The 10349-nt window shown below is 45.1% G+C and overlaps 1 protein-coding gene across 2 annotated transcripts; it reads left to right on the forward strand.

The window, feature by feature from the left end:
- Nucleotides 1–35: 35 nt before the first annotated feature.
- Nucleotides 36–2941, forward strand: LOC101758966 (nudix hydrolase 12, mitochondrial). 2 transcript variants are annotated; one of them, XM_004952538.3, is made up of 6 exons: nucleotides 36–242; nucleotides 387–471; nucleotides 632–758; nucleotides 860–943; nucleotides 1974–2123; nucleotides 2250–2444. In XM_004952538.3, exons 2-6 carry the CDS (start codon nucleotides 392–394, stop codon nucleotides 2442–2444), a joined length of 636 nt encoding a protein of 211 aa, XP_004952595.1. In that variant the 5' UTR covers nucleotides 36–242; nucleotides 387–391. The 2 variants fall into 2 exon arrangements, with proteins under 2 accessions (XP_004952595.1, XP_004952594.1); XM_004952537.3 differs by lacking the exon at nucleotides 36–242 and having other exon boundaries at nucleotides 337–471; nucleotides 2250–2941.
- Nucleotides 2942–10349: the final 7408 nt, after the last annotated feature.

Genomic DNA, 10349 nt, shown 5'->3' on the forward strand with positions numbered 1-10349 from the left:
AATAAATCCCATAACAATTTGGGTACTTATTGTCTCTTCCCCCTCGCGTCAGCAGCTTGCGCCTCGCGGCTTTTCCCTTTTCTCGGGTGGGGATAAGATCGTGGCGTCATTGCCGCCATCACCACCCGCCCCCGCCCCCGCCCGGCCTCGCGTCGCGGGCTTGCTGCCACCGGCAACAGCGTCGCCTTCCTCCTCCCCGCTTGTCCTGTCCCTGTTGATCGCTCGCTATTTATAAGGCAAAGGTGAGTGGTGGCTCCCTTTCCTTCCTGTCGCTGCGGCCTTTGTCCTCTTCTTCTCCTGCCGTGCTCTGGTCCTCCCTTTCTCGTGGGCTTTCTGGCGTGCGCCAACAATCTCTGACATGTCCGGCGTTGCCTGCGACTGCGCAGCGGCCATGTCGTCCGACGCGGTGGCGGCGGCGAGGAAGGGCCGCCTCAAGCAGCGCTACGACAACGAGTTCCGCCTCGTCGCCGGGTCAGTGCCTCTGCCTTTCTACGATTATTCAGGATTGTCACTGAATTTGAATTCCAACATGCTGGGGGAATGCAACGAACTCGTCCTTTGATCTGTTTCGCGCGCCCATCATTTCTTTCTTGCTCTGTTGTCGCTGAATTACCATTTTGGCATCGGTCAGGTGCGTGCCGTACCGGGTGAAGAAGGGCGACGAGGGCAACCCGTGCAGCAGCCCCGGCGGCGACCCGGCGGAGGTGGAGGTGCTCATGATCTCCACGCCTAACCGGGCCGACATGGTCTTCCCCAAGGTACGTGGCCGCCGCCGCCCGCAGCCAGCGCCCACAACCATTGATCGATTCGCTTCAGGCCAAGGCGCCCGGCCGCTCACAACTTGCTCTGTTCTTGGCAGGGCGGGTGGGAGGACGACGAGGACGTGTACCAGGCGGCGTCTCGCGAGGCCATGGAGGAGGCCGGCGTCAAGGGCGTCATCAACGTACGCCACCAATGCCTCCCCTTATTCACCTTCGCTAATTCACCTGTCATGCAGTGTCATTATTTGCAGTTCCTGCCTCTGAACTCCAACGTTCTCACGGCCAGTAGATTATAATCCTTTAGCGTCCCATTAAACAAATGATCCTGACCTATCTAGCGAGTAGCGACAGCGTCCCCTGCAGTTTTTTTTTTGAACGTGCGTGGCTAAGTTGTTTTCAAAATTAAATGCGGTCTTAATCCCGAAAAGTATGCGGCTGATGCTCGCGGCAACGCCACTATTTGCTGTCGTTTCCGGGGGGAAATTCCGATCCCCGCAGTAATTTAACGCCGCAATTTGGAGCTATTGCCCGGTTGATTTGCCACCTCGAAAGCTCTTCATGGTAGTAATTTGGGGTGAGGTTAACATCCCCAAGGTCCAATCAGACAAGGTCATTTAGCCCCTAGCACACAGCCTCACGGACAGCTCCATAGGCACGACAGGGAAAGGGACAGGGAAGTTTCTCTTCAGACTTCAGACATTAGCAGTTTAGCAGTAGCAGCAGCATCACCTCACTTGCTTGGTGGTTTGCAACCAAAACTATAATATTGTAAGTAGCGCGCGACGAGTTGGGGGGTGATGATATCCCCTAAATCATTGTGATTTTCTAGTTGACAAGATCTCGGCGTAAAGTGTATTATTGTCCGCCCCCCCTATTTCTTGCGTACTTCGTCCGTTGGCCGACTCGTCGTTGGGAATTGATTTCGTCCCGGATCCGAGTCAATATGCTGCTATTTTTATCCTCGGTCCATGCATTGCTCCCAACCACTATGCATGTGGTGTGTTTCCTGTATGCCCTACAGTGACCCCTGCACCCATCGCTTCAGTCCTGCATTTGGTTTGTGCATTTATACCATTATGGTTCTGTTCCTCGATTCAACTAGGAAATCCTTTTCATAATAACCGATAAATGCTTATGGGTCATGCTCATGCAACTTGCAATGTTCAGATGACTGATGATCATTTCCATCTGCTTGTTGTTGCTGAACACCAGAGAGCTGCATTGGGACACTGGGTGTTCAAGAGCAAGAGCAGCCAGAACAGCACCAGCCCAAGGGGAGCCTGCAAGGGCTACATCTTCGCCATGGAGGTCACTGAGGAGCTCGAGTCATGGCCGGAGCAGGACACCCACAGCCGGCGATGGGTGAGTAGCCACTCTGTCAGAGTGCGCGCCGGCTCTGCGTCTCATACACAGCTCATCAGAAACTCACCTGACAAGCAAGTGGCACACTGATGCTGACCAACGATCGTTATCTGAATTCTGAAACAGGTCTCGCCCGGCGAAGCCTACCAGCTCTGCCGGTACGACTGGATGCGGGAGGCGCTCACCGCGCTGCTGGAGCGGCTATCGGTGATCGAGCCGGTGGCCGCAGCGGCGGCGTCGGCCACGCCGGAGCTGAACGACCAGGCCGGCATGTACATGATGCTGCAGGCGACCTCGGACGGCGCGGTGGCGCTGTGCTGATGGACGAACGACGCTGCCGCTGCTGCTGTGGATAACTGATGAACGCAGCTAGTCAGCAGCCTCCCCCACCTTCAACTGCAAACATGGCAACCATCAGAACTTCAGAAGATTAAAGAAAAAGTTCAGATACCCTAATCACTCATTTAGAACTTCGCAGTTAGTGATGAGTCTCCAGTACCTGCAAGTGTTGTCTGTCCAGTAACAGCTGCACATTGTCAAAGTGTGTGTGCCTGTTGCCTGAGCCCCTCGGTTTGCAGGCAGTTCCCATCCCCAGCGTGGGAGTGGCTGGCTTCGGAGGTTAGGGCAAAACCGTCCACTTAATGATCAATCCAGTGCCTGCTAATTACTGGGGGTTCCTGTGTAATGTTTTGTCGTGTAATATGTGGAAATAGCATGGCGACCTGTCCATGCCTTGTGTCTGTAAAGTGCCCGTAATATCCTTACATGGACTCTGCTGAAATGTTGAAATGCTGTGAATAAAGCTACCTTCTCTTTAACTGAAAATGCCTCTGTTATCACTGGGGTAAAAGAAAATAAATAAGTTCATCCGAGGGCTGATTTACCAGTTTTAAATAGATCTAACTGGGGCAGTGGAAAAGTTGAAATGGAATCTTCCTAACTCAAATTTCAATATCCATCTCAGAAACAAAAATATAGGGTTTTAGGCTGAATCTCAAACCTTTTCTCGTCCCACAGACATCCTAACCACTAGAGCTATGAGTTTTTGTTGCTAACAAAACAATTTTTTCCTTTAAAAAACATCACCTCTTTTTGTTAGTACTAAAAGCTCAAACTTAACAGCCGAGAATGATTGGAAGGACAGAAAGTCCGGTGGTTGCCGTATAACAAGAAAGGAAACTGATTCAGTTTTATTTTCCCACTTTTTGGATGATTAACCAATACTAGCTCATCTTTTTTTTTGAAAGCAATACTAGCTCATCTTTGTACTAAGGAATTTTTTCAACGTTTGCTAGTACCACCACATTTGAGTTTTGAGATGGTCAATGGGCTGGGCTAAGATGAAGAATTTAAAACCGATAGCATGCATGTCGTTGATTTTGATTGATGAGAGGCCACCTCAAAATAAGTCGGCCCAATGGCCCTCGAAATGGCGGCGGGGTTACTGGTGAGAAGATACGCAGCCCACGAGTGCTCCACCATGGTTTATAAACTTTTAAAACCTGGCCCACTGCTCGTCTCATTCCTCTCGTCTCGCTCATGTCGCATCTGGGGAGGCGGCTCTCTGCGGATCCTTCTCCGCTTCCATTACCATCCATCCCAGGGTTCGTACATGCGCTGCCGCCGGTTGACGCTTCCGTGCTTTCTTGCCGATCGGTTCCATAGTTCTGGACTTCTAGTCGATCCATACCTCTTTAGTTTCCAATCTGTGGGAGGTGTTGCACGCGATTGGTTTTTGAAAGAGCAAAGTAAATGATTCGTCCTTAAACCTGTACGGTAACAGGCTAACGGACTATATTACTTTTATGAGAAAGATACTCCGTCCATTCTAAATTGCAGGTCGTTTTAGCTTTTTTATCTGCTAAAATAAATTTTGATCATTTATTTATTTTATCTTATATTGTTTGTGGTTATAAACTTATAGTCATTGGAGAGTACATTTAATTACAAATCCAACCATGTCAAATTTACATTACAAAATAAAAAAATATTGACTAAATTATTGTCAAAGATTGGAAACTTTGAATCTTAATATGCGTATGCGCCTTATAAATAAGAACGGAGGGAGTAGATATTATTATGCATATAGACATACACTATATCTAGATGCATAATAATATCTATGAATCTAGAAAAGCCAAAACGACCTACAATTTGGAACGGAGGGAGTACAAAATTTTCATTTACATTTTCATCCCTGAAGATCCCCAAAGCACAAACGAAGCAACAAATGGGACACCCCCCCCCCCCCCGCCCTCCATTTTTGTTGTGATTGTATACCAAATGATTCTTATACAAGTACTACTCCATCCATTTCTAAATTATAGGTCATTTCGACTTTTCTAGATTCATGGATATTATTATGCATCCTGATATAGTGTATGTCTAGGTGCATAATAATATCTATGAACTAAAAAAGCTAAAACGACTTATAATTTGGAACCGAGGGAGTAATACTTAGTGCTGGTGTCACTGAGATTGACACTCTGGGTTAGTTGTTTTGTCAATCTTTTTCAAGGCTATCATGTATGGAGTCATGGTACTACTTTTTTTTTTGCACCCGTGATTCTTAAAATCTTGATTGAACGTTTGGTTTCATAGTTACATATCGATTATCGGTTTCCGACTATGAAATTAATAGGTTCTTGATTGAATTGCTTCGTTTCCGACACCGCAACTTAATTAATATGATTTATTCTCTGAACTCCAATTTCGGCTTTTGGTAAAATTATGAAATTGAAAGTGTCTGGGGAAACCTTTTTTCCCGATCATGCTCGATCGTTATTCTTTTTCATCCCTACGCAAGCAAAATCTAAATGGTTGTCGGGTCACATAGCCGGCCTCAAAGTGCTACTATACCACCACTAGGAATAACAACCATTTGACCATGGAGGATCCTATCTATCTTCTATTCCCTGTATCCAAAGGAACGAAACAAGTCACTTCGGACGCAGCACATTAGTACGGAGGTAAAATGAACTCTATTTGTTGGAGTTAGTTTCCATAAAAAGACATGCTGACACTCACTACCACAGAATGGAGATTTTGTGAGGTTCAAGGTTTTTTTTGTAAAATTGTCTTTTTCGTGAAGGCTGACACACAAACCCCCATGAAAGTATATATTCGTGGGAGGTACGAACATACCTCATGAAAATCCATTATTTTCGTGGAGGTTCTTTATGAACCATCACGAAAAATTATCATTAACGTGCTCATGAAAATTGATATCCCGTCGTGAAAATAATGCTACTAACCACGGTCATTTAGTGGTGGCATCAATTTTTTTAGATTCGCGCATCTCGGTCTCGCGCTTCTTTTTCCAAGTCCCCACGCTTGTTTTCCAAGGCCACGTGCTTCTTTTTCAAGGCCCGGCCCACAGCACCTACCAGCAACTCCCTCTCACGCCGCACCCCATCCCCAGGAATATTTGGTGCAAACCGGGTACTTAATAGAATCATGGAAACCCATCCGTTAGATGCGAATGAAACATAACACTTTTACTATCAACCCCCTACGCACCACTTGCAACATTTTGCATGGAACACCCTGTTTGACTGAGCAATTGCACAAAAAGATCTCCTGAGTCTTCTACTCCACGCCTCCTCTGTCTTCTCCTCCACTCCTCCTGGTCCCGGACCTTAATTAATAACATTTAGTAATAATGTCTGTTCATGTCGTGTATAACTTTATATAGTTTTCCGGAACGTAGGTGTGATTAGGGTTAGTTAAATTTATTAATATTTAGTAATGATCTCTCTTGATGTCGTGTATATTGACAGGGTAAAGTAAAATTAATTTGTTGATATATTTAGATAACTTTAAGATTAATATTATTGGTAATGCACAAGTTATAATTTTATATAGTTATTAAGAATGTAGATGTTTTTGGGGTTAGTTGAAATTAATAACATTTAGTAATAATATTTGTTCACGTTGTGTATAACTTTATATAGTTTTTCGGAATGTAGCTGTGATTAGGGTTAGTTAAATTTAATAATTTTGGTAATAATCTCTCTTGATGTCATGTATGTTGATAGGGTAAAGTAAAATTAATTTGTTGATATATTTAGATAACTCTAAAATTAATATTATTGGCAATGCACGGGGTATAAGTTTATATGGTTTTTTTAAATGTAGGTGTTGTTGGGGTTAGTTAAAATTAATAACATTTAGTAATAATATCTATTCGTGTCGTGTATATTGACAAGCATGTCAGACATTTTATTTTTCCAAGTGTTCTACGGTCGGGGGGAGGTTAGATATGGTCCAGAAGGGGTAGATTTGTCTCAATTTCAATTGTTCTGCAAATAATTACCAAGAGCAAGAGAGAGGACTTGGGCTTCAATATGCAACTGGCTATTTAAGGCTTTTGATCTTGATAGAGATTAAGTGTAGCTTTTTGTTAGGGTTGTAGTGAGGTTACGACCTGACATAATATTTTGGGAGTTGATGCCGCTTGAAGGAACCTAGAACTGGAGGGCTATGTAAATGGTTGTACTAAGCATGGTTTAGCGCTGATATTGTTTGTTGAAGTGTTCCGGAAGATTGGATCTAGCAGTCAGTCGCAAGAAGTGGGAGGTGGGGAAGTTAGAGGTGAGGAATGTGCGGAGATTACTGATGGGCAAACTGAAAAAGATAATGAAGATGGGGTAGGAGAAGGAGATGAAGAGAATGAAGATGTACCCCGTGAGCCAAATGGCGAGGCTGATGAGGGGGAACACATCCCTAGGTTAGTTGAGCAGGGAGAGAGGGAAGGAGAAGAGCACATTCATGCTAGAGATGATGACTCGTCGGATAAGGATGATGCTAATCTTGTCCTGCAGAACTGGTCAAGTTATGACCATTCGAACCTAGCAGTCAATGAAGGGGAAAATGTCCCTTGGGAATACTTGCAGTGGTACTTACCGAGGACACGGACATGTGTCATGCACGTTCCCAGGCAGCTACCGACGGAGACCGCACCACTGACACAGATGTACCCGCATTCCAGGGACAAGAACATCAATATCGCGGTACGCTTCTCCATCATTTGCTACTCATACTGCATTAGTTTATGTTGCACTTCGTACGGATAATTTTTTGCCTAACTTGAACTATGTAATTGTCAACAGTACGACGTTATTGCAGCAATTGAGGCGATGGCGTGGATCAGCATGGAGAACTACATGCACATGAACCCGCACAAGCACGAGTCGATGTATAGGAGGATCATGGCCCTATGTGCTAGGTTTCCGTGGGCCGTTAGCTACCGTGGTGACGACGACGATGTTCTACTTCCACCACGGGCTACCTACCCCAATTCGTCTTCAGCACCTCGGTTCATCTTCTGCTGCACCCACACGGCCAGTGTACCACGCGTCATCTTCTGCAGCACAGGCACATGCAGCCTCCCCTAGGGTGTGTACTCCACGTGCATCGTCTTGGCAGCAGCTCGACCAGGTCCTTCCACTTATGCGCCGGGTCCACAGTCTTTCACCCCCCACGAGTATGTGTTCCTTACTTTCTCATTTTCCATTCACCAGTTCTACACTAATTGGTCGTACTAACTTATAATTTCATGACACAGTGCCGCAGCACTTCAGAGGACTTAGTGCAGGAGGACCGTCTTCATGTGGACTCCGTGTGGACAACATAGCTCACGAGGTTGCCCCTCCGGAGCTCTTTACGTACAACTAGCTGCAGACAAGAGCAGCGCAGCGGGTCGCGAGATGTGGTGCTGGTGTTGTGCGTCACAAGCGAGGACACGTTTAGTCCATAGGGCCTTCTTTATCTTTTGTAAGCCGGTGCATGCTATGATATGTACGATGCTGTAGACTATAATGTGTGCTCCTTTGCAAACTATATTATGTAGGTCGGTGTACAGACTTTGATAGGTAGGCTGGTGCAGACTATGATGTCCATGCATGTTCTTTTTCTTTACCATGATGGACCATGTCACTAGTGTTCTATATAACAGACGTCTAGGCAATGTTCAAACGCACTACTACCACTGTTAGTGAGGTTGCTTGTCCCTCTATGAAATGTTGTCATGGAGGGATGACCAAAATGGGATTCTAGTCGGCAATAAAGTCCAGTCGTTGATCAAGGTTTGCAATCAGCTACTCTGCAATGCTTCATCCGGTTCCAGTCCGGCGGCTGCCTCGCCTCACTGCTGGGGAATGTGCCTAAAGGGGTCCTTTAGTACCGGATCATATAATCGGTACTAAAGGGTACGCATTATTATAGGTTGGGGAGACCAACCAAATCCGCTGACCTTTGGGAGGCCCCCGCACACGCGCAACGTCACAAGTCACGTGATTTTCACGCGTAATATGTGCGTGCGCGGTACCTTCGGCCTCGCGCGATCCTTCCTGCCACTCCATCTATACATCACATGGGATGGATGCGGATATGATTTCCTTTTGAAGTAACCCGTAGAGAGACCTTTAGTACTAAAAGTGACCCTTTAAGTACCGGGTGGTACTAAAAGTGACCCTTTATCGGTACTAAAGGGTCATGGGTCATAACACCACCCGGTACTAAAGGGTCACTTTTAGTATCGGGTGGTGTTACGACCCGGTACTAAAAAGACCTCCGGGACTTCAATTTTGGATCCGATACTAATACTAACATTAGTATTGGGTTAAAAAGCAATCGGTACTAAGGTTGAGGATGAATGCTCATATTTCTAGTAGTGCCTCGGACAGGATTCTGCGGCAAGATCTCCGTCATCGAACCAGGCAGCCATCAGCTTCGTCTTCGTAAGTTCGTATACGCCCACAGGCCACAGTTGCTTGCATGTGCCGACGTGCGTGTCTGCCATCACCATGGTCCATGGCGGTGGTGGTGTCATATTCTGTAGAGCATCCCTTAAATACTTGCTTAGTGAGTTCTTGCATGTGGAATTGATTTGGTGAGATTACTTGGATGCAGATTAATCAAAGCTGCTCAATTGAGATTTCTCTCAAAGCTGATTTGTTTCATTAAGTAGTTGTTCTTCCGGTTATGCAATGGGGCCAATGCAGTGCTGCCTGCCTTAATTTTCACATTATCGTTGTTCAGACTTCATATGCTCCAAGTTATTACACGCTAACTTGTTCCAATTATTGTGGATTTTGGAGCAGTTGACTCGTTGCTAACTATCGTCTACACGCTGCCTCTGCAAGGTTTTTCCTGTTTTGATGTGGGATTATACAACTGATTGTTGTGTTACTTCATTAGCTTCCAGGTAGATATGCAAGAATGCACATTTGGCCAAAAGTAACAGGATATGTGCTGCCGTCACCAAAGCCTTCCTCCAATTATCATTTTTGGAGTTTCAATTGATATATTCCGTAACAAAGAAAAAACTTAATTAACGAAATGAAGCAAAAAAAAAAAAGGTGACAGGGATACATCAATTTGCAATTTTCTATCTAAAAGTTGTACCTTCTCGTGCCATTCAGCATTGTAGCGATATCTATATCAACAAGTCATACCTGTTGCTTTTTCTCTCTCCTGGAAAGCAACTTCAACTAAAGTGGCTACTCTTCCATTTCGCCGAAAAAGAAACTCTTGCAGGTGTAAGGCAATCGAAAGGACTGAACACCGAATGTCAGCATCGAAAAGAAAACTTAATTCCTAACCGCCTAACTGAGGTACTGATCTTGATCTCCTTTTTCAGTAAGATCCTACTAGCATATATGCAGAGATCTTATTTTCGGTTAAAGAAGAGAGATCATGTGAAGATATAATTCTGACAAATATTTTAGCGTGTACAATGAATCAAATGATTGGGCAGCTTTTGCGATCAAATGTTTGAGCTTCCCTTTGAGTTTTATAAAACTGGGATCCAACAAGACTACAAGAGGAAGGGCATCTAAAGGCAAGCGAAGGCACATGCCAATCATCTATCTGAGCCCAACTAATCATGTGAAGGTACTTGTGCCTTTAATTTGGGCCCATGTAACAAGTTAGATGTGCCTCTCTAATCTATACTATATCTCCTCTCTTTTAATCATTAGAAGGTTAGTCTATTTGCATCAGAGGGCAATCATAAGAGGCCTTGAATGTTGCGTGATTGCATGATACATAGATCACTCACTCTATGACCTTTCCACCAACACGCGCACTCCAATCGATCGATATGCACACAAAACAAACTTGAATTTTGTTGCAATGCATTGCAGGGAAAGTATAGTAGATTCCGTGCCATTCCTTCTTTGACCTGTCATGCCATACTGGTTACATGCATATGTTCATGTTAAC

The sequence above is a fragment of the Setaria italica genome, chromosome I (genome assembly GCF_000263155.2).
Source record: "Setaria italica strain Yugu1 chromosome I, Setaria_italica_v2.0, whole genome shotgun sequence".
Taxonomy (NCBI): Eukaryota; Viridiplantae; Streptophyta; class Magnoliopsida; order Poales; family Poaceae; genus Setaria; species Setaria italica.